Source organism: Anabrus simplex, chromosome 7 (genome assembly GCF_040414725.1).
Source record: "Anabrus simplex isolate iqAnaSimp1 chromosome 7, ASM4041472v1, whole genome shotgun sequence".
NCBI classification, from domain to species: domain Eukaryota; kingdom Metazoa; phylum Arthropoda; class Insecta; order Orthoptera; family Tettigoniidae; genus Anabrus; species Anabrus simplex.
This window is the reverse complement of record NC_090271.1, coordinates 203154043-203180144: the sequence shown is the minus strand read 5'-3', so window position 1 is coordinate 203180144 and position 26102 is coordinate 203154043. Positions and strand designations below refer to the sequence as shown.

At 37.1% G+C, this 26102-nt stretch overlaps 1 protein-coding gene across 2 annotated transcripts in view; it reads right to left on the bottom strand.

The window, feature by feature from the left end:
- The window catches only part of LOC136877471 (uncharacterized), a 169427-nt gene that overhangs the window by 53816 nt on the left and 89509 nt on the right, over positions 1 to 26102 (bottom strand). For both annotated transcript variants that reach the window (XM_067151530.2, XM_067151532.2), the window contains 6 exons: positions 19995 to 20160; positions 17572 to 17687; positions 16340 to 16444; positions 13920 to 14136; positions 6069 to 6294; positions 4877 to 5060 (listed from right to left, as the gene is read on the bottom strand). In XM_067151530.2, coding sequence (XP_067007631.2) covers positions 4877 to 5060; positions 6069 to 6294; positions 13920 to 14136; positions 16340 to 16444; positions 17572 to 17687; positions 19995 to 20160 — 1014 coding nt within the window. The remainder of the gene's footprint in view (positions 1 to 4876; positions 5061 to 6068; positions 6295 to 13919; positions 14137 to 16339; positions 16445 to 17571; positions 17688 to 19994; positions 20161 to 26102) is intronic.

Sequence of the window (26102 nt, the reverse complement as noted above, 5' to 3'; positions counted from 1 at the left end):
CTCGAAGGATGACAAAAACGATTTATTACTTAAAGGTGTATTTGTTCAGAAGCCAGTTCCAGATGATGAGGAAAGACAAGATTTTTAATTTCGTGTGGCTATTTCTAGCTGAGTGCAGCCCTTGTAAGGCAGACCTTCCGATGAGGCTGGGCGGCATCTGCCATGTGTAGGTAACTGCGTGTTATTGTGGTGGAGAATAGTGTTATGTGTGGTGTGTGAGTTGCAGGGATGTTGGGGACAGCACAAACACCTAGCTCCTGGGACATTGGAATTAACCAATCAAGGTTAAAATCCCCGGCCCGGCTGGGAATTGAACCCGGGAACCTCTGAACCGAAGGCCATTATGCTGACCATTCAGCCAACGAGTGGGACAAAGACGAGATGAGAATTGGTAATATTTGTATTTTACCAAAACTAATAATCTGGAGAGGGGAAGCATTGGACTCTATGTTAGCTAGTTAACATAATTGATTATTTTGTGATGATGATGATGATGCTTGTTGTTTAAAGGGGCCTAACATCGAAGGTCATCGGCCCAATTGATTATTTTGGTGGTGTAGCTGTCTGAACCAGAACTCATCAATGTTTGCAATAAAAGCATAGAGAAATGTTATGTAAAATCTAGTAATATAACAGGTTGGTTGAAATCTAGTAAATGACATGCTTATTTCCTAAGTACTGGTTACTTTATGTCATTTTATATTTGTTACATTGTTGGCTACAAGAATGTTAATTTAACTGGTTTAGACCTTTATAAAGAATTGGAAATCTTTGCAGTATGCAGACTTTCTTTCTCATAGTGGTTGTTTCAGAGATTTGCACTGCAGCTTGCTGTGTATGCTCAATTACTGACTGACTCCCCATTCTCAGTGCACTTCTGGGGGTATTACAGCACATGCAGTAGCAATATCGTCTTTCATGCCTTCCACAGTAATCTGTTGCTAAACTGTTATGCGTTTCTTGAATATTAAACAATAGTGATACAATCACGTACACTTCTTCCAATGGAGAAATCACTTTAACCATAACTTATAAGAGTTTCTGTGCTGGAATGAACTAAAATCACTTCTTTCTTGCACACATTCAGAACGAAAAGGAACAAAAGTGTATTCTTATACAAGAGTCTGACAAGATAAGCACTAACATTCAGCTTTAGTTGAAAGATAACCTTCAGTCTAAAAGGAAAACTGTCCAAAAGTCAGGCAGTCTAAGCGCAGAAATATTTGACAAACCAAGTCCTATAAGTCCACCAATAGATTACACTCCAATACTCTTCAGCTTATAAGTAAAACAAGTTGTACTATGTCCCGGAGTGGAACTCCCATGACAACCACTCCGTCCACCTAGCTGGTGCACATTTTTACTCGACCATGAGTCGTCAAGTATAAGGGTATCGCTGGACCGGCATGCCCACTCGCCTTGGTGAGACGATCTGCTGTCCCTGCTGCATGTCTCCATATACATGTACACACAGGATGATGTGACGTACCAGCCTATGTCACACCCAACTGCTTGAATGTCACCTGGAGCTCGTAGCTCGCGCTGCTCAAACAGGAACTACCACATAAACCACATTCTTTATGTCTCCAGAAAAAAAAATTGATGGGGTTAGATCAGCTGATTGCACAGGAAATCTAAGATTGATTTGGGAATAGCAAGTTTAGTGCAGTTTGTGCAACTAAAGTATGGGTCAGACATCCATCATGCAGAAACCACCTAAGTGATATATATATACTTATTGTTAAAAGATATATATCTCAAGGAAAGCCTATATGTTTGCCGATTCAATATGGGCTAATGCATGTTGTCCGATTATATTACAACATATGTTGATGCAGTGGCTATCAAAATCCTACTGGGTAGCTAACAGAAATTAGTATAAATCCATTTAAAAAAATAATAAGTTGGTGTTACTACTCCAGTGATTATTCTAGCATTGGAGAAACACTGCAAGTTATTTCATGCACACTTTATTATCATTCATCAAAGAAAATAAACCCTTACTATATCATGAGAAGTTGGAATTGGAAACAGTTGGCCACCTCATATATATGCACAGGCAATTCGATATTCCCTCTGGTATTACAGTAAAACCTGTTGAAACCATACCTCACATATACCAGAAATCTGTAAAAATGGAAAATAAATTTTAAATAGAGGAATAAAATTTTCCTATGTAAAATAATATTTCAAAAACAAAACTGCCTAACACAGAAATAGAAACATTTTTTTGTACCATTTGTGTAAATAACCTGATCAAAACTGAACAATTTAAGCATAACTGCTACTAAATCCTATCAAATCATTTTTAATTGTGTAACAAAGATAGCAAGCAAGGTATTTTTCAGTCTGGGTGTACTCGACTTCTAGGAATCATTAACCCCACCCTTGGTGACTGTCTTCTTCAAGATCCCTGGCAGAGTACTTCCTCTTTTGTGCTACACAAGGTTACAAAATATTCCTGATCCCTCCTGGATGTAAATAGTGTACTGTTAATCCTTCTATGTCTCTTGCAATGAGTGGAATAACAGTGAACTGTGAACTGTAGTCAATTCGACTTTGTACTGTATTTTTTTAAGAAAAAAAAAAATGTCTTAAAACATAACATAACATAGAAACTGGGAGAGACTGCAACCATGCAAGTTGATTTAGGAATTTTTTTTCCATTTTCTTCATCAATCAGTCACCATTAATTTGCATTTAGGGCACTTCCCCAGGAAGCAGATAGTCTTTTCTTAAATGATTTTAAAGTCTGAAATTTATCAAACATCTCGCTTGGTAAATTATTTCAACCCCCAATTCCTCTTTCTATAAATGAATATTTGCCCCAATTTGTCCTCTTGAATTCCAGCTTTATCTTACTGTTATGATCTTTCCTATGTACTTTTAAAAACTTTACTTAAGCTTATTTGTCCATCAATGTCATTCCAAGCCATCACTCCGCTGTCAGCTTATTCAACATATTTTAACATGGAGTGTTCTCACTTGTAAAATGAAGTGTATTGATTGGGTGGACCATTAAACCTAACACTAGTTCTTAATTAACATTCCATTTAGTCGAGATGTTTGTTTCCTTGCCCATCCTTACCCCAAAGTCATCCCAGCCCAAAGTGTACAACATTTTCGTAACACTGCTCTCATTGAAAATCACCCAGAACAAATTGGACTATTTTCCTTTGGATCTTTTCCTGTTCTTTAATCAAGTACTGTATTTCTCCTAATCCAAGACGACCCCGAATAAAAGACAACCCCCACCTTTTCCTTCAAAAAAATTAAATCATACTTAAAAAGTGCTTTGTGAAATCATATGAATGCCTTTCTTGTACAGTACACATTTTTAGACTATCTTTATCTTCACCCCAACACCGAACATTAGCTTTAGTTATGCTGTATTTTCTTTTTGCTGCACAATTATTCTTTATTTCTGCAAGTTTCATAACCATTAAGTTAAAATTGGCATCATAATATCAAAGAGAACCTGTTGAAAATTTGTCGGCAATACCTGTTCCACGTCACTACAATACGACGATCCATCAGGAAAATATTCCTGCTGTCTATAAAACTGTTACTTTTACTAAGTGTCAAGTACACTGACTGCTGCTAGATGCACATCTCGCTTGCCGGCTTCGGCCGACTTCAGCGGCTAGTGATGAGTAATGAAGACGTGGACGTTGAAGGTCAACGAGTTTATTGCGCTGTGGTATGGCCATTCCACCATTGAATTTATCACGCACATACCTCACAATTTAATCTTTGACTTTTTTAAAGAGTCCTTGTTGCAGGCAACTGAATGAAATTTTTTGTACATTATGCATTTTTAAGCTATCTTCATCTTTATGCTAACACAGAACACTGGCTTTAGTTGTGCCGTATTTTCTTGTGGCTGCACAATTATTCTTCATTTCTGCATATTCATTAATTTAAAATTTCCATCATAATAGTGACAAGAACCCATTGAAAATATGCCAGCAAAACCTGTTCCACATGTCTTCACAATACAACGATCCATCACGAAAATATTCCTGCTGTCTGTAAAACTGTTAATTTTACTGAGTGTCAGGTACCGTAGACATGTTATAACTCTGGCACTGAGTAGCCATGGCCTTTCTAAGAATTTGAAGGCTTGCATACTTTGATGTCATACTGCCGATTTGAGAAACGTTTTTGTAAAGGCTAATACAGGGACATTTTAAAATTTATTCAGGCAATTGTCACTTGCCCGGTTGCCTGCACTGTGAGCCTGTTTCCCACCAAGTAGAATGTCATTCTCTCTTCACTATTTCCCGAGAATCAATGACATTACACAGAGGCACTGTAAAACTGGTTGCTGTGGCTAGCGATGTAACCTATAGGCCTAATAAGGACATGGACATTGAAGGTAGAGTTTAATGTGCATGCAGGGGTAGGGAGATGAAGGGAAGCAGCATGGTTTCCATGGTAGCTGCTGATGGTGTTCATTACTGTTAGGTCACAAATGCAAGACAACCCTTGACTTGTCACATGAGTTTCTAAGAAAAAGCATCGCCTTGGATTCAGAGAAATATGGTAATCCTTGTAAGGGTTCTTTATACTAGAACCATACTCTAATTGGGGTCTTACCAGTGACTTATACTCCCACGTTTTAGAGTGATACAATAGTCTTAAAACACAACCTTTTGTAAACTAGAAACCTCCATTATCAGGAAAAAAAGTATGGTTTATACAGGTTTTATTGCAGAGGATTGTTAATTTCTTTGTAGCATTATAAAACAGGTAATAATAAAGTAACACAAGACAGTTTAGTAGAATATCTTTAAAATTTAGAAACTCAACTGAGAATCTTTCTTAAGACTATGCTTAGGCTAATAAGGACTCTTGTTTTTTAAACTTCACTTACCTCGTACTCAACAAGTCCTGGAAAACGTTTACCCATTGCCTCCATATTATGTTCAATGGACATGGTCAAACGAACAGGTCTGTTCAATTTGTAAGCAGCTAGGGCACAGGCACAGGCTACCTGAGCAGCTCTTGACACTTTGCAGCCATATGCACCGCCCATGCGACGCACAAAAATATTAATGCTGCAAAACATGTCTTCTGATTAGTAATATTCTATGATAATAATGTTTGGAAAATATACTTGCAAAAGATGGAAAAATAAATGGAGAAATTGGAAAGAAACCAATGGGTTTTACCAGTGTGCGAGATATAAAGTGTAGAATCAGGAAGTCCCATAGATGTGTAACAAAGTTCTGTACTCTGCGAATTGCACGCAGCGGGCACATGGACAAATGCAGAATTCAAGCAGCTGAGATGGAGTTCCCTAAAGGAATAATTGGGAAGACATGAAGAGATAAGATTAGAAATGTAGAAGTCAGAGAACTGGATAGTGGATATGAACTAGAAGAAGAAAAAGGAGAAGAAGAAGAAGAAGAAGAAGAAGAAGAAGAAGAAGAAGAAGAAGAAGAAGAAGAAGAAGAAGAAGAACCCATGCATGAAAGGCCCTCACTTTGACTCTTAGGTAAATAGCTGGATATGAAATGTGAGTGTAGGTAAAAATCTTGAACTGTGCCACCATATTTCCAGTTTATTTTAGAATTCTTGCTACACCAGAAGAAAGCCAGAACCATCACTAGAAAGGAGCCCTTTTTAAGCAAACATTTTAACATAGAAATAAGCATACAATGTAGAAACCCTAGTATTCAAACTTAAATAATTCTTCCATCAACAAACAAATTTCAAGTGCTTTATTTTTTTCCTAGTGATTTAACATTGCACAAACATGAAGGCATTTGCCTGGTGTAAAAATGGGAAACCATCTTCAGTGCTGCTGATGGCAGAGTTCAAACCTACCATCTCCCAAATGTAAGCGCACAGCTATGCGACTCAAACTGCACAGCCAACTCATTCAGTCCAGAGCATCAAATGTTCATTTATTCATTACTATTTAGTAATATCTTCTGCACAAAAGGTTATTTTGAAGTGCAATTTTTTACTAATAAACCTGTTTATTTACTATTGATTGGAAGGAATACAGTATAGCAAATACTGTACATTATATGCACTGAGGGATGTATTGAACTGCTCACCTGTTCTCGGGGATGTTCAAGCATTCTGAAACTGAACAGTTCACAAGGTCCATCCACTGTGTTGAAGAATATACATCAATCCCATCCTCTACAGGCACACAGACACAAGTCTGTGTCTCCATAGTGAAGTGGTACTGGGTGTTAACATGGAAATTTCCTTTGAGAACATGGGTTGCTGCTTCTGCACTTGACCACCAGCTTGTCATCAAGTCCATGATACCACCACCTGCAAGAATCATCTTTATAGTTAGGTACTACAAAGTTTTCTCTACCTATGTAACATTGGAGTGTTAGAAAAAGGATGAATTCTTATAACCAATCAATAATATTAAGTACTGTATTATTTATTTAAGTAGGCATATTTAACCTTGTTTAAAGGCTTATTCAGTGCATCATACATTTGATCAACAACTTACGCATCACATAATAAATTTCAAGGGCTTTTCTTTCCTAGTGGTTTAACATCAAACTAACACATAGAAGGTTTTCAGCAGTGAAAGAATTGTAAAAGGTCAGAATTGGGCAGGAAGCAGTAGCATTGTTTAATGATCTCAACTAAAAGGGCATTTCACTATTTTAAATAAATAGGTAATAATCCCACCCTCATCGGAGGGTCTGCCTCACAAGGGCTGCACTTGGCTAGAAATAGCCACACGCAATTATTATTATTAATGATCATATGGCCTTAGCTATCATTATGCACAGGTATTTTACTTAACAGCATCCAGACTGCCTGCACATCAATTTTGATGTTTTGTTTTACCCTACCAACAGTCATTAATGATTTGCATTTAGTCACCAGGTGGAAAATTCCATATCAAAATTGTTTACCTAGAATTTTCTTAAATGTTTTCAAAGAACATTGAACTCTATCGAACATTACCTGCAATAAATTACTCCTCGCCCTATAAATTAATATTTGCCCCAATCTGTCCTCTTGAATTCCAACTTTATCTTCATAATATTATGATCATTCCTACTTTTGAAAGCTCCATCAAGCTTACTTGTTTACTAATGTCATTCCATGTCAGCTCTTCAATGACAGCTCAGAATGTGCTGCTTAGTCAAGCAGCTTGTTTCCTTACTCCCAAGTCTTCCCAGCTCAAGGTTTGCAATGTTCTTGTAACACTACTCTTTTGTTGGAATGCATCCAGAACAAATTGTGCTGCTTTCCTTTGGATCTTATCCAGTTCTCGTATCAAGTAATCCTGGTGTGGGTCCCATATAATAGAACCATACTCTAATTAAGGTCTTGCAAAGACTTATAAGCCCTCTCCTACACATTCTTTCTACAACCCTTAAATGTCCTCGTAACCATGTTAAGAGATCTGTATCCTTTCTTTACAACCTTGTTAATGTGATTACGCTAATGATGATCATTCTTTTTAACACCTAGGTACATGCAGCGATCCCTATGAAGTACTCTCACTCTGTCAACACAGTAATTAAAAACTGAAAGGACTTCTCCTGTTCGTGAAACTTACAACTTGACTTTTTATTCCATTTACCATCATACCATTGTTTGCTGTCCAACTCACAACATTGTTGAGCTCATTTTGCAGTTGCTCAGAAGCCTGTAATTAATTTATTACTCTAGACCAGGGTTTCCCAAACGTTTTGTATCTGAGAACCCCACAGCTTATCGCATGCATGTCCAAGAACCCCCTAGCCACAGAACATAATACTTAGTTCAGTGTGCAAAAGAGAGAATTTTGTAATGTTTAATTTTATTCGTATAATATAAACCTCATATTTATTTTCCTTTAAACTTTAATTTAACTTATGCTAATTTAAAGTTCATCAACATACTTCCTAATTACATACAAATTATAAAACATTGTGACATTTGGTTAATAATTTGAACTTACTTGAGAACATTCACTTGGTACAGTTATTGAATGGTTACTTTTAAAATATATATTTCTTCTGCTCGGAACAAACAATTATGTTTCAAAATAGTGAATTCATATGTTTTTACAACTTAGTAAGTGCAAAATTGTTTGAACTAAGAATTATACTCTGTTTTAAATGTGAATTTGTTTGTGATGCGTGATGGTTGCTGCTGGCTTCAGTGATTATATTTGTTTTTGCCTCGGGTATGACGTTAAACTGCGTCCGACTGAGTGACCACTGGTATAAGTGGTCTCCCTCTTTCAAGTGTGGAAGAGGTACAGGGCACCCTCCTGTCCTTGGGGTGAGAAATCACCCCTAAATGCGGATGAACGAACAAGGAATCGTCAACAGCATAGAATGCAGATGGCAACCAGAAACCACTGCATTAAGGATCCTCTGTATATCCCGAGGAATAGCAGCTCATGTCACGAAACCTGTACTCATAAAAGTTTCCAGATTAGCCCCACAATCGGATCTCTGGGCGGGGTGTGCTTGTACAAGTGTTCAACGTAGGAGACCCATTGCAACATGGAATGTTTGATCACTTCTACAATGTGGAAAGCTGGAAAACTTAAAGCTTGAGATTGGAAGGATGAAATGAAATGAAATGAAATGAAATGAAATGAAATGAAATGAAATGAAATGAAATGAAATGGCATATGGCTTTTAGTACCGGGATGTGTCCGAGGACTTCAGCTTGCCAGGTGCAGGTCTTTTGATTTCACGCCTGTAGGCGACCTACATGTCGTGATGAGGATGAAATGATGATGAAGACGACACATACACCCAGTCCCCATGCAAGGGGAATTAACCAATTATGGTTAAAATTCCTGACCCTGCCGGGAATCAAACCCAGGACCCCTGTGACCAAAGGCCAGCATGCTAACCATTTAGCCATAGAGCCGGACATTGGAAGGATGAATGTAGATGTGTTAGGAATAGCATAAGCGAGGTGGCCTGATAATGGAGATTTTTGGAGTGGAGATTACAGAATAATCCACACGGGAATCATTATGGACAAACCAGGAGAGGCAGAAGTTGGAGTGGTGCTGATAAAGGAAATGGGTCACCGAGTTAAAGGATACATTCAGCAGAGTGGTGGACTGATTTTAGTGAAATTAGATACTAAACCAAAGGACACCATGATCTTTCAAGTTTACATGCCAACCACTGCCCACGAAGATGAAGAAGTGGAAAGAGTGTATGATGATCTGACAGAATTGAAGGTTTTAAAGGAGATGAGAATCTGAAAATCCTTGGAGACTGAAATGCTGTTATTGGAGAGGGTAAAGATGGAATGGTTGTGGGCCAATTTGGGCTTGGCACACGGAATCATCGAGGAAACCATTTATTAGAATTCTGTGCTTACAATCAGCTGGTGGTTGCAAATACATTATTTCAACACCATGCATGAAGACATTATACTTGGACAATGCCAGGTGGTGGGAATCGATTTCAAATCAATTACATTTTAGTAAAGCGGCTGTTTAAGACACAGCTGAAGGACTGTAGAAGCTGCCCTGGTCCAGATATTGGTAGCGACCACAACATGGTTTTGAGCAAATGTCAACTAAAACTGAAGAAACTGAGAAAGAATAACAGTCAAAAATGGAATACTGAAACTCTCAGAGATCAAAACCTTGCTATAGATTTTAAGAAGAAGACAACTGAACTTCTGGCAGAAATATCAGCAATAGACTTAGGAAGTATGGAGAATAAGTGGAATGCTTGGAAGGGAAGTGTTCTAACAGCAGCAACAGATATTGTGGGAAAGCTGAAACCACAGAATAGAAAAGCCAGGATAACTTTTTTTTTTTTTTGCTATTTGTTTTACGTTGCACTGACACAGATAGGTCTTATGGCGACGATGGGATAGGAGAGACCTAGGAATGGGAAGGAAGCGGCTGTGGCCTTAATTAAGGCACAGTCCCAGCATTTGCCTAGTGTGAAAATGGGAAACCATGGAAAACCATCTTCAGGGCTGCCGACAGTGGAGTTCGAACCCATTATCTCCCGGATGCAAGCTCACAGCTGCGTGCTCCTAACCACACGGCCGACTCGTCCAGTGCCTGGATAACTAATGAAATCATTGAAAAGATAGACACAAGAAGAAAGAACTCTGTGATTGAAGAAGGACAACAATACAGGAAAATGAGAAACAAAATAAATCAAGAGGGAAAGGCAGCCAGAGAAAAATTTCTGGAATTGCAATGCATCGAAGTAGAAGAACTAGTTAAGAATAATCAGTTTGAGACAGCATTTAAGGTAGTCAAAAGGTTCTTCAGGGGCAAGAGGATTAGGTGCAATTGACTGAAGACAGATAATGGAGAACTGGTGTATGAAGATTCTGAAATTGCCTCAAAATGAAAGGAATACATTGAAAATGTATATGGAGGAAGACGTACACCTTGTGAAATACTAGAAAATGAAGAGTTAGTAGATAAAGAAGATGAAGGAGATGAACTACTCTTGGATAAATTTAATAAAGCAATGGAAAGGCTGAAAGACGGAAAGGCCTCTGGGGTTGATGATGTACCAGAAAAGCTGATAAAAGCCACTGGGGACAATGTGAAGAAAGCCCTCTTTGATCTGATTTTCAAAATGTATAACACGGGACATATCCCATCGGACTTTAGGAAGTGTGTCATAGTGACCATTCCAAAGAAAGCATCTGCTAATAAATGTGACCAATATCACACACCGAGCCTTGTAACCCAAGCCTCTAAAATACTCACCAGTATTACCTTGAGACGCATTGAAGGTAAAGTGGAGTTGGCATTGACAGAAGATCAATTTGGATTTAGAAAGGGTAGAGCGACTCGAGAAGCAATTCTGGCTTTAAGAATGATTATAGAGAAACGACTATGAAAAGATCTTGATACATTCATTGCTTTCATAGACTTGGAGAAGGCATTTGATAAGGTTGAGTGGAATAAACTATTCATGGTGTCGAAAGAATTGGGTGTCAAGTACAAGGACAGGAGGACAATTTGGAAACAGAGGCCAACATTAAGCAAGGAGTTTGGCAAGGTTGTTTGCTCTCACCAATTCTTTTTAATGCATACATTCAAACAGCAATAGATGAAGTAAATTATAATTTGCCAATGACTGGAGGTCTCGAGAAGAAAGAATTACCATGTTTTGCTTTGCAGATGATATCGCAGTCCTGTCAGAAAACGAAGATGATCTGAATTATACATTAGCAGAAATGGAATCCACCTTCAACAATTATAACATGAAGATCAACAAAATGAAAACCAAAGTCCTTCTCTGTAGCCAGCAGTATGAACCTTCTCACTGTACTTTAAATGAAGAACAGTTGGCAAATGTACAGGAGTTCACTTATCTTGGTAGCAAAATAACAGCAGATGGAAGAAGTAGAAGAGAAATAGTCAGCTGCATTAACCAAGTCAAAATAGTATTCAACAGAAAAGGAAAGCTAATATGAGCCTCAGGAAACGTCTTGTGAAGATATATATGTGTGTGAAGCGTACTGTTGTATGGTAGTGAAACCTGGACTCTTGGCTTGGGTGATAAGAAATGTATAGTAGCCTTTGAAATATAGTGCTACAGGAAAATCCATGGGTGGACAAAATCACCAATGAAGAAATGCTAAAAAGGATTGGAGAGAAGTCTATGTTTATGGGATATGCTTACTCACTGAAGAGACAATTGGATTGCACAGAATACTGGAGAGCAGTGTGGAAGGAAAGAACTGTAGAGGTATACCACAGCTATGATATATAAAACAAATCATTCATTGTAATAATTACTTGGACTTGAAGAGACTAGCCACAGACCGGAGTTCATAGAAAGCCACTACAAACCAGTCTTCGGATTGAACATCACAGAAGAAGAAGTTGTTGAATGAATGGGCAGATGATGCTATTTTCCAGAGGCCAAGTGTTTTGGGTCTGTTTCAAGCATAGTTACTCAAAGCCGAAGATCAGCTTCTATATTAGCTCTGTTTCTTTACTTCATTTTCATTTGTGTGCAAGCAGAAAATGTAAAATAAACAAGTAAGTTGTTAAACGCAGTACTGCCTTTCTAGAAATAGCAGGGTATGGGGGATATGCATAGATGCAGAAAATCAATCAGAGACGTGTCGTTGTGATAGAGGGTATTCTTCCTCTAATAATAATAATAATAATAATAATAATAATAATAATAATAATAATAATAATAATAATGATGATGATGATGATGATGATGATATGATGATGATGATGATGGTGATGATGATGATGATGATGATGATGATAATAATAATAATAATAATAATAATAATAATAATAATAATAATAATAATAATAAAGATTTCTTTACGGGGAAGTGTGGGAAATCTTTCATTAGATACTTGTGAGGGTCCGCACTCCACAAGCGTGTGAGATTCCTACTCACTAAAACCCACACACCCTTTTCCCACGATTTATATCTCCACCCCAGGACCGCTCTCACATTACTTCAGGGTGGTGTCGTGCTAATTTCTCAGGTTTCTTCTTCTTGTATTTCTCCTTACTGCCATTCATGAGCATTTATATCCCTCTTTTTCTGATGCAGGATGCCTTCTACATATACTGCTACCTGATCCCAACATTCTTGGTTTTGTAGCATCACCTGCACAATAGTTTCTGGCATCAACTCTCCTTGCTCAGTATCTAAACATCTTCTCTGAGTTGACCAATGATAGCATACGAAGGATGTGTGAAATACATCGTCTACATCATTGCAATAAATACACACTGAGTCGCTCGCTCTACCTACTCTATGTAGAAATTGCCGGAAGTATCCGTGACCCATCAATAGTTGCGTAATGTAATAATAATAATAATAATAATAATAATAATAATAATAATAATAATAATAATAATAATAATAATAATAATAATAATAATAATATTTGCTTTACGTCCCGGTAACTACTTTTATGGTTTTTGGAGACTACTACTAATAATAAAACATGTAGTTACTTTCTCATTTTTTACTTTGTAAAAATATATGAATTGATTATTTTATCCATTCTATCTTCTTCTTTTTGGTATATGCAGCAAACCCGCATAAAATGTAGAGACAAGTGTAGGATATACTAAAGATAAACTCCATATCATCACACACTGGTTTTTACATGAAAATCACATTTATATGCTTTTCTTATTCCATATGACAAATGAGGCTCCATAACTGTACCACTTAATATATTTTGAAATAACATTTCATATAACATATTTTCAGACAAGTTTTTGTAGTCAGTTGCTATTATTGGTTTTATTCTCTAATTACCTATCATTAGACTCTTTACTTGACATTACAGGAGTAATTTTATTGGTATTGTGCATGTGAGGGATCCAGTCTAGGAAGCCAAGAATAACAGCCAGGAGGGATCATCATGCTGACCACACAACACCTCATAATCTGCAGGCCTTCAGGCTGAGTAGCGATCGCTTGGTAGGGCATGGCCCTTTGGAGCTGTTGTGCCATAGGGTTTGGTTTGTCTGGCATGTGAAGGACATTACACAGTTTAGTTCTAATGACTTTGTATTCTAAACAATAAAGAGAAAGCAAGAATGTACCAACCATTATTATTAGCAAGAAAACAACTGTGGACCTGTGCGTAGCATTCGTGTTCCCCAAGAGAAGTCACTGAACTAATTGTTTGCTCCTATCTGGCTCGAAGATGGTATTCTCAATATTAAAGTGATATTTTTTAACTCCTTTTAAATAGACTGAGGTACAACCAAGTGCAGAGAAATTCTGGATTCTCTACTTTAATATAGGAAATGTTAATTATAAATAGAAACAGAGTGACAGACAGATACACAAAACTTTCAAAAATGATTGATATCATCTCCACGTTGTAAATACTATTAACCCTCTCAAACTTGAAAAAATAAGAAATAAATCCTGAACATGGATAGATGCTACATTCTTTTATATTAGTAAGATAGGATGAATTCTAACCTGCTGATGTGTTATTTATGGATGTGGGTTTCACTTCCTCTTTAAAACGAGATTTGTCTCCTGATGCAATAGCGTCTTCGATTGTCAGGACAGGTTTCTGCAAGTCTGTGATGTTTACTATCACCATATCTGCAGCAGCTCTTGCCACTTCCTGGGTGGTAGCTACTATCACACCCACTGGCTGACCAGCAAACAAAACCTTGCCTGAACTAAAGATCTACAACATGAAAAATAGAATTGATTTTCATAATTAAGTTTCTCCAAGTACATCAGGGCTGATTCACTCACAGTAAAGCTATAGGCTATGTAAACATATTTTAGTCTCTCATTATTATCATTATCATTACTGTAGCTTCCTATGTTGATCAGTGGTACAGTAGAGTGTCTGCCTTCAAATCCTCGGATCAAACCTGGCAGAGGCAGTCAGAGTTTTGAAGGGTGGAAAAAAGTCCATTCAACACTCCATGTCATACAATGTTGGCATGTAAGAGATATCTGGTGACAGATTTGTTTTGTTTTGATTTTTTTTTTTTTACTGATGGTGTAACGTCACACTTGACACATCGAAGTCAAAAATACATTCAGTTCAATGTCTGTCTGTGTCAATATCAAGGGAACACAGCTAAACAAAATTTCTTGCAACTTGGTATTTAGGTTCAGGGACAGCTGGGGTGTGCACTAAGCTACACAAAGTGTTCCCAAACATCATCATCAACAATTCCCCCTTTCCAGCTGACACTGGGTGGGGGTAAATATGGTTCCTCTCCACTTCGTCTTGTCTCTCCACCATTCCTCATCCAGTACTCTGTTCCAGTCCAGGCTCCATTGTCCTATGCTGTTCTTCACAGAGTCCATCTATCGTTATCTCAATATCCCTCATCCTCTCTTCCCAGTCCTCTGTACAGTGCTTGACTTTGCAGTCTATCTTCTTTCATACATGCTTCTCTTGTCCAAACCACTCAATCTCACCTGCCCCAGTTTGTCATTTAGTTTTTGCACATTTAGCTCTTTTCATATATCTTCATTTCTCAGCTGCTTGTACTCTACTTTCTTCTCTCAGAGTCATTGTTTGGGTTTCTGCTGCACATTGTAATTATAGGTAAGTACTAATATTCCTTGTACATTACATTTTTAACTTTCATTGGTATATCTTCATTCCATATTAATGGCTGTACTTAGTGATAAAAGGCATTCCCCAGTTGTACCCTTCTACTAATTTCCAAGTTCAGTCTTCCATTTTTTGCAAGTTCACTTCCCAAGTATTTGAAGTGTTCTACTATTTCCAGTTCCTTGTTTCCAATTTTGACAGCTGCTTTTCTTTCTTTATTTCCTGTACTAATCACCATTGTCTCACTCTTCTCCACCCTGATCCTCAATCCCCATTGTTCAATCCTTCTATTCAGTACATTCAGCTGTTGTTATACCTCCTCCTCATCTTCTCCTCAGATCACAAAATCACCTGCAAACATCATTACACTTATTCTTTCCCCTCTATAATCTTCCCTTGCTGGTTTTATGTTGTCATCCATTGCCATTATGAACAGGAAGGATGACAACACACTCCTTTGCTTTTGCCCATTGTTGATTCCAAACTATTCTGTTCTACCCATTGTCTTCTTCACACAGCTGTAACAGTTATCATATATTGTTTCTGTCATTGTTATCAGTTCCTTGTCAATGCTTCTGTGTGTCAGGCTTTCCCAAACTTTGCACTAGGCTACAGAGAGTGTTCCCAAACATATGGGAAGATCAATCAAGGGGTGAACTGTACGTTTCAAACAAATGCAAAAGTCTCTATGAACATGTGCCGTACGGTTAAGCCACGATTGAGTTTGAATGGCTGGGCTGAGTGGCTATGATATTTGAGGCAGTAGCCTTCTGACCCCATCTTGGCAGGTTGGATCCTGCCTCAGTCCGGTGGTACTTGAAGGGGCTCAAATACGTCAGCTTTGTGTCGGTAGATTTACTGGCACGTAAAAGAACTTCTGCAGGACAAAATTCTAGCACTTTGGCATCTCCAAAAACCATCAAAAGTACTGGTAGTCAGTGGAACATAAAAACGTCGTCGTCGTCGTCGTCGTCGTCGTTGTTGTTGTTGTTGTTGTTGTTGTTGTTGTTGTTGTTATTATTGTTATTATTATTATTATTATTATTATTATTATTATTATTATTATTATTATTATTATTATTATTATTATTATTATTATTATTATTATTATTATTATTATTATTTGAATGCAGCTCTCAAGCACATGTTTTAGTGCTCACCTTCAAGTACAGAAGATAACCTACTTCAAGACAGCCAAAATACACTGAATGAGGCCAAGTTTTAGTCAGAAATAATGTAACGTTAAAACTGATTTAACTTTGTATACATGTGTTTCTAACATCAGAATAATCAGCAAAGATGAAAATGTTACCTCCTCAGCATCTGGCATATCGTAGAGTTCTGGAGAAAATAAGGTGTAGTTATTTTTTCCTGGGATGTCATCAGCTGCATAGAAAGAGACCACACCAGGTACTGCCTGAAGGAAATATAGAAAACTGAAGTTACGATAAATTATAAAATAGTGCTAACTTTATGGCAGACAATATAATATCAAAGAAACTGAAGAGTTTTGAAGGACAATAGATTTCTTATGAGGAATTTTATGGGTTTAGTTTCTCATGTTGACTGGAGTGTTTAAAAGTAGGGAGGATAATAATATGAAGATCAAGTTGGAATTCAAGAGGAGAAATTGATTTATGTTTTCTGTGCACTTAAATAATTTTTTGACAAACCATATAATTCTTGATAACTGTATACAAATAGACTTTTCGTATAAAAGTAGGCTTTTGATTCAGAAAAACACACAAAACTGGAATATATTTAAAACTCTGTATCTGAGTGCTTATTAGCAATTTATCATTAGCCCAGTTCTTTTAGTTAATCTTTTTTTTTTTATTTTTTTTTTATTTATTGGTGATAAAAGGTCCCATGAGCCTCTGGCTCGTGATAGGGACAATACAGTACATACTTTTTTAAGGCAACACAATAATTACATTTCATATACAATGGCTTTTCTGTAAAGTGACAAGTACTTTTTTTTTTCTTTCTTTTTACATGTTAGGATGATAATTTTTCAGAAGTATATTCAGATATTGCATGGCTGTAATATACTAAATATGGACAATATATATATTATTGTATTAATTAAAGCAAGTTATATAGAGATTATATTAAGATATCTGTAAAAGAGTAATATTCCTTCAGCAATCTTAATATAAAGTAGCCATATCTGAAAGGGCTTCAGATATGATCACTTCAGTCTAATACATTTTGATACAAACAACATCCCTGCATTTCAAAGGAAGTAATATTGTAAATCAAAGACCAATGATGTTGATGATGATTATGGTTGTTTTAAGGTGCCTGACATTGAGATCATCAGCTGTAAATCGAATATCTTCCTATATTAAAAATGAGAGATCACTGTTGCTCTGATAGGCCACATCATATTGATGAAGACGTAATTCCTTTTCTCTGTTTTACATCAGTCAACATCCATTTTCTTAGGGCCAACTACACTGTATCTCTGAGATCTAGTACTTTTGCATAGCTTTTATATGTATTTAAAACCGAAGAGAAAGAACTTAAAACACCACAACTCACCAGAGCTGCAGACGTATCGATCTTTGCAATGGTCCCTGGTCCTTCTTTAGCTAGAACGAAACTAGCAAACAACTCCCCAGATATTGTTGGCATGTCATCCACATACTGGGCCTCACCTGAAACAAGGAATAAGTTTAAATTTAACACTCAACTATATTCAGATTTTATTTATAAAACTTACCACTATTTTAAAGAAGATAACTGCTAATGGAATTAAAGAAGGCAACCATACCATTCAGACAGCCTCTTAATTGTGGGTCACTTTCTTAAGAAGTAATTTATTTGTTGAATGAGTGCTCACCTACATCATCGTCATTCCTATGAACAGGAGTTTCATTAAGAGGAAAAGTCCACTCAGTTTTTATTCCTGCATTGATGGGGTGAAAGGTCCTTATGGGGATCACTGTAAGTACCCAGGTGTTAATATAAGGAAAGATCTTCATTGAGGTAATCACATAACCAGTATCGTAAATAAAGGGTACAGATCTCTGCACATGGTTATGAGGGTATTTAGGTGTTGTAGTAAGGATGTAAAGGAGAGGGCATATAAGTCTCTGTGAAGACCCCAACTAGAGTATGGTTCTTATGCATGGGACTCTCACCAGGATTACTTGAATCGAGAATTGGAAAAAATCCAAAGGAAAGCAGCTCAAATTTGTTCTGGGCGATTTCTGACAAAAGAGCAGATTTACGAAAATGTTACAAAGTTTGGACTGGGAAGACTTAGGAGAAAGGAGACAAGCTGCTTGACTAAGTAGTATGTTCTGAGCAGTCAGTGGAGAGATGGTGTGGAGTGACATTAGTAGAGGAATAAGTTTTGAGTGGTGTTTTTAAAAGTAAGAAGGATCATAATATGAAGAGGACATATTGGGACAAATATTCATTCATAGGAAGAGGAGTGATGGACTGGAATAATTTACCAATTGGGATGTTAAATTTTAAAAAAAAATCCAAATTCTTTGCATTTATTTAATAAAAGATTAGGTAAACAACAGGTGCATTAAATGCAGATCAGTGGTGATTGATTGATTGCTTGATTGCTTGATTGACTGATACTCAGCTTTCAAAGCTAATTTATTTCTTATGCTGTTACAGAAACAATGATTCCTAATAATGACAATTATCATAATGCTCTTTTGGATTGGCAAGGAAGTGGCCACGGTCTTAATTAAGATAGGCCTACAGTCCCAACATTTGCCTGGTGTAAAAATGGGAACCACAGAAAACCATCTTCTGGGCTGCCAACAGTGGTGTTTGAACTCATTATCTCCTGAATGGAAGCTCATAGCTGCATGACCCTAACCACATGGCCAAATCTTTTGGTCATGTTAATTTTCAATTTGTGTTTTATATATTGTAAATCAGTCTTCAAGAGCCTTCTTTTTATATTCTGATGTTCTCAATATTCACTGGTACTTTGAACCAGCTGAAAGGTTAAGACTTGAGTAAAGAGCATTTCATGTCAAAAATCTTATGGTGAGAAAAAAATAAAATTGAAAGTTTTCAGTCTTTCTTTGCCTATATCGGCTCTCAGAATAAGAATATTTATCTTTAAAATTATCCAATGTGTTTGTTAGAGTATTTAAAGCAGCACCGTAAGACAGTGTGAAAATGTAAGAAACTACAACACTGACTTAATGTGTTTTGCTTGTAAACCTAGCATAGGAAGCATAATGTCTGTGCTAGTCTTGGAGTGGTGGAGATGGGAATCCTCAATGTTGCAGTATGAAAGGGACTGAGAGCTGGTGGCATACATTTATAGATGATTTTCTTGGAAACTATGTATGATATGACCTTAAAACATGGTTTGTAGAGTCACATCACTCTTGTCACATCACAGGGATTAAAACGAGATTTTGATCATTCTTCAATGGCAACTTTCACACTTCAGTCTAATACTGCCAAAATATCAAAGCTCAGGTGTAAATAATGTAAAACTTTATATTTCAAAATTTAGTTGTGATCAGAGGGACAGTATAGGATAGTATAGGAACAAACAAACAAACAAACAAACAGACCTTCAATTTTATTTTTGGAATGTGCATATTTGTACACGAACATTATATTATATTACCTGCCTCTGTGGATCAGTGGTAAAGTGTCAGCCTCCATATCCCCAGATAGCAAGTTCAAACCTGGCAGAGGTAGTCGGATTTTTGAAGGGTGGAAAAAAGTCCATTTGACACTCCATGTCATATGATGTCGACACATATAAGATCTCTGGTGTGACACTTGGTGTTTACCCAATAAAATTAATTAAAACTCTGCCATAAATGCCCAAGAGAGGTTTGGTTTATTCTGCTATCTAGTAGGCCTAGAGTAAAACATAACATCAAAATAGACAGTCAGATGGCCTCAAATTAAAAAAATGTCTGCACATGGTAGCTGAGGCCATACGTGTACTGGGTATTATTATTTATTACCTGAAGTTTGTCTATGTGCTTCCAACTTGATGACAGGTTTGTTGACTGGCCACTCCGAGTGATCAGTCTGGTATTTTTGTCTCCCAGAAGACAAGCCTCTTGTCAGGAGTTCACCACCGCTCACTAGGGATGTTTTGAGGCCTTGTGGTCTCAGGCTCAGAACAAACTGTAAATTAAAAAAAAGGCCTGCATTACTAAGAGCACTTTGTTGGCACTTGCTTGGTGCATAGGTACAGAAATTCAAATTAGATTGTTTCCATTCTGTTAAGAATTTTGCAGCTCCATCTCCGCCTCTTCATAGATAGTTTCTGTTCTGATTGGCTGACTAGCTCAGACGATAGAGCCTCTTGATTTCAACTTGGTGAGTTCGATCCTGGCTCAGTCTAGAGGCATTTGAAGGTGCTCAAATACATCAGCCTTGTTGTGTCGGTAGATTTACTGGCATGTAAAAAACATCCTGCAGCATAAAATTCTGGCACCTTGGCTTTTCCAAAATCTGTAAAAATGTACTTAGTAGGACGCTAACCCAATAACATTATTAGTTTCTTTTCTGATGTGAAAAATAGTTCAAACTGGGGACGGGTTCTCTGGTGAAAAATGGTTGCGAAGGCTCTTCATGTAACACAAAACGTTATTATATAAGGGGCAATCAAAAAGTTCCCGTTTGATAGCCATGCAGTCTAGAATTGGGATGTACATCAGACAAAATTGCCGTGAGCATTAAGGCACTCATCCCACCGATGCACCAGGTTGAAGATCCCCATGTGGTAAAACACCATGTCCTGCGCATGAAGAACTCCGTAACTGCCTGCTGCACATCCTCATTTGACAGGAAGCGTCGACCTTTCAAGGCATTTTTGAAGGGACCGAAGCCATGATAATCACATGGGGAGAGATTAGGACTATAGGGCGGGTGCTTGCCCACTTGCTGTTATCTGTAATGGATGAGGCTGGCCTCACAGATTGACCGGCGTTGTGTCGAAACGCAACCTGCACCGAACTTGGTGCACCATTCCACAACGGTCGTTTTTGACAGACATGCTGCCTCATACGCAGTCTTCATTCTTCAATGGATGTCCACCGGTGCTTGTCCTTTGGCAGCCAAGAAGAGAATAACAGCACGTAGGTCCTGTTTGGACGCATTTGGTAATAATGTCGCCGTAGTTCACGTGGCTGCATTTAACTCATGCATCTCGGTATAACACAACTGACACATTAAACCCTTTGCCTAAATGTCCGTACTTATGTACCCACATCGGAGAAGCGGCACGTTGTGTATCTGCTGCAGCAACGCCCTCAAACGGAAACTCTTTGATCATGCCTTATAGCTCAAAAGTGTTACGTACATGGGGATGATTTGTATTTAAAGCAGAAGGAAGAATTCACGAGACAGGACCACAGTTGCTGACATAATTAGCATGATGTCATCACAAGATGGCCACTCACTTAAGGTATGATTTTGGCAGTTGTAAGTCAGTTACCATGCAGTATACTGTAGCTTCGTGTTGATGTATAGACACAAGTGGGGAAAAATTTGATTTGACTTGACAGAATACATTAGAAAACACCAAAACTAAAATGTGACCAAAATGTTAAATATTTGACTAATACGCAAGTAAAAGTCTATAGAGCATATACAAGAGGAAACTAGACTCAAAGACTAAAAGTATATCTTCAGAACAAATGAGATAGCTATGGGAGCATCAAAAACTTGAGCTTGCAGTGCTATCCCCATATAAAAACAAATGACAAGACAAATGGTATTGTAAATCATGCATCTCTTACTTTCAATCAAATGTCAACCTACAGTTTTGGAACTGAACTCAGGATACAGGCTCCTGTTGGAATGCAGTACTCAGCCAATTACCACATTGTTTTAAAAGGATGCTGATATAGCGCACACTTTCTGACACAAAAACTGAGCAGACTCTTGTATGGAAAATCAAACTCTATATATTTTATCCCATGTTGTAGGATAAATACAATAAAATGTTTCTCATATCACTATTTAAAATACATCTGTACAATATGCACTTTTCCAATAAGCTTGCATAGTTCTATCATGTTAGGAAAGTGATAAGCAGCATTAGAGCATTTTGCAGTGAAATATTATTATTTAAACTCATTCTAGAAAGTACCAAAGTTCACCTGTTTTTTGGCGATGTGTGGACGAACCTCTGAGTATTAAAAACCAAGAAACCACCATGATAATACTGCCATGATCCTTTCATTCTATTGTCCTTGTACTCTGGGACTTGAACTTTTCAACTCACCACTTCTTGTGCCAGGAAGTTTGCGGTATTAGGTAAGGAAGCACTCTCATTCCGAGCAATCTGGCCATATTTTCTGAGCTGAATATTATTTCATTGTACCTCTGCAGCATTTCTTGTGTGATGGTTATGAAATATTATTTTTGGTTAATACCTTATTCTTAAGAGGATATTCCAGTCATAATAGACAGTATGTTTATTTGTGAAATCACTGCATTTTATAAGCCACTGAAGCACAACATTACTCAAAATAATGAAAGAACTGAGAAATTAGAAAATACGTCATGTTTTCATTTTAAACTTGGGAGACTACCTGGGAAACTTCAACTTAATTCAGAAAATTCTACTCTTCTGGATTTCATTTGATTGAAAACAGTAGAAAATACTGGAGACTGAAATTTTAAAAAAATAAAGTGTTTCTAGGAAATTTCTATTCAGTATTGAAACCTTTACTTTTAAAAGAGCTTTTACACTAAAGTGAATTTTAAGTTAAACTTGCCAGCCATTTCCGCACATGCCTTGAAAGTCTCTTGGATGAGTACAATGTAAAAGCTTGCACAGTCTTTAACCTTGGCAGTGGAATAGAGCAATTAGCTCTATGCCAGGCTGCTTTTGCCTCCAGGAATTAACCCAATTCTCACTACTGACTAGATTAATTTGATTTTGATCAACTGAAAAATATGCAACTGTTGGGGGTTTTCAGGCAGCCAAACACACAGTTATTTTAAAAATACAGTAGTATCATTTCTTTCAATACTCACTTACAAACCTCAATGAAGGAATGTTGTATCTCCACAACCTCCAACTTGGAATATACCAGTATTCTACACATCTCAACAGACATCAAAGTCTTACCATTGTTTTGAAGCTCTACATTTGATTCTTTTCTCATTTACACTTTATAGCAGTATTATTCTTGATGTTCCAATTATGACTGAAATCTTTCACCACTACTGATGAGAAGAAATTACTTTATTCAAGTCCTAAGACAAAAAGAGACAGTGGTCATTCTGTCGGTTTGATATAAAAAGATATCAATTTATTTCTTCATGTTCTAGGAATATCAAGCTCTTTGCTTTAGATGTGTGCAATTCTTCTATAGTGTAAAGGTTAGCACTACTAGCTGCCATCCTCCAGGGCCTTGGTTCGATTCCCAGTACTGTGAGAAATTTAAGATTGGCAGGAGAGCTAATATGTGGTTAAAAAGGTGCATGTAGCCCACCTCCATTGATGGTGTGCCTGAAAGGAGCTACACCACGTCAGGATGAGAATACAAATTTATGTTACATATTCTGTTCATTTGTGGAATATGATGAAAAAAGTGCATAAGGATTTGCAATAAAGTATATTTGCCTGTAATGAGAGTAAATGAAACCTTTGGTAAGCTGCCAAAATTTGCTCTGGTTCAAGACCAAGTCAATCAATTTGCCCTTCTGGTTCTCTGATGATACACAAATCATGAAGGTGGACTAAGTTAATATGAAACCCTGAAACAGAACGCGCTCAAACGGTGAAGATAGCAACTTTCCCTTACAATGACTGGCTAGAAAATAGAAAGGATTATGATGATGTTGATGATGATGATGATGATGATTATGATGATGATGATTGTGGTGATAATTATGATTACATATTCCAATTTCTTTTTTGTAATGCCTTAACTATCAAGAGATATATATTCTTAATGTAACAGAGCTCTTCATTGACCATTTTGCCTAAGCATTTACTTATTTCAAGCCATACATAGTAAGATAGAAATAAGAATAGCAACACAAACACAATGACAGGTCAGCATCAGAAAGAGGGAGTAATAGAAACTGAAACAAGAACAAACATGCAATACAAAAGGTGAAGGACAATTTCCACACATACATACAGTGCCATCTTCAAATTGATAGGCTCTCTGATCACCGATTCCAATCCTATATATTGTACCAGGAACGCTGGTCCAAGATAGAGTCCCCGCACTTCAAATTTGAATTATGCACTGCGCACTGACTCAACAGCTAGCTACAGCATGAAGTTCGTGTGTGACGTGGAGCTTATGATATCATAGTCCACCTCCCCTTGTGACAGAAAGATTGCATCAGCCAGAGAACATTTGAAATGTTCTATGCCTCATAACTTTCTTTAGGATAAGAATTATATTATGAGAACAACATCATCATGTTGCTGAAGTTTTTGTCTCCATTTCCACCAAGTTTGGTGCAAATTCGATGAAAGCTAAAGGAGATATTCAATGAGGTACAATTACTGCTATCTTCACGATTTGTGTATAGAAGGAGGGCTAATTCCCAAGGCAGATCAATGTGTCAGTAACCACGGTCGAACCTGGTTGGTCGTCTCGTGGCAGTCATGATGGAGCATCAAGTGATAGTTTAAGTTCTTCAGTGTTGACAGTAGAACTTATCAATTTTCTTCAGTTCGTGAGTGATAGAATACAACTTGTGCTTCGCCGACATTAACATTTACATGTGATTGATTATTTAGGATGAGTGTTTAGAACTTGTGTTTATTTTCCAAGTGCTCATATTTCAAAGTGAATGAGATGTTCTGAACAGTGATAAATTATTGCCCAATGCTTGTGTTTCGTCAAGTGATTAAAATATTTCGAGAGTCTTCATTGACATAATGGTGCTATAAGACTTATAATTTCTCAAGTGTCGAACATGGACAGGTGATTGATTATCACGTTAAATTAAACCCTGTATCTATGTCGCCAGGCTTGCAATTTTTGCACGTGTAAATAATTCTCAAACACTTGGGAATATTTTCGTAGGTGATAGACTGTGAACTGCATAACTGAACTTGTATTTATCAACCTTATGAGTGATCGAACCAAGGACTGTTAACGAACAGAGTCAGTTTCAATTTATTTTCCAATTAACATGTGTGAACAGGAATAATTTCACAAATACAATATTTTTGTTTCCATCCGATCAAAGTGATTGTCTTCAAAACTGTGTAAAAACTTAGAAATATTTATCAAGTGAAAAACTTCAACTATGCCAAGTGTCACATTCTTCGAACTTACTAGGACAATTTCATTGACATTCGACAATGTGAAGTTACATTATCATATCATTCTAAGTGGCTATTTATTTTGCAAGTTTGATTTTATTGACATTCAACTCCACTTACTTATCTTTCAAGTGTTATGACTGAATTGCGTGTTCGATTTTACTGACATTCGGCTGCATTAAATGATTAGTGATAGAATACGGAGTAGATTCCAGTGACATTCTACCGTGTGATAGTTATTTATTAATTTTTTGAGTACACGATTTCTACGTTCTATAATCTTTGTTTAAGATTATTATATCTCTTTCTCATCTGTGCAGAAGCTGCTTTCCAAATGAACACGTCCAGAGCATTAGTGCACGTATTCATGTTCATCCTATACGTGACCAATATCAAGGAACATTGCCAGCTGCAGGACAAGGAAAGATTACTTCTCAGTACGGTATTTCTTCTGTGCAGAGGTGATATGAAATTTGAACTTTTGTTAATAAACTCAGTTTTCTTTGAATCAGACATTATTTCAACAAACCTCTCTCCCTCTGTAGCACTCCATTTCTGTACTGTACACACCCTTCATTGAATTTTATCCTCTTCTAGCCCAAGTACAGCATTTATGGTCATAATACATTACTTCTGAACCCTTTTCTGCTTCCTAACTTTATCAAGAAGGTGGACTTCAATGCTCACTCAGGGACTATACTGACAGAATTTTAGTTTTGATATGTGGCATGAGAAGAAAAACAGATAAATACAGGAGAAGGGAACAGACAAAAAGATGAAGATTAATACATATTGTAACAGATTGTTTGTTTTCATG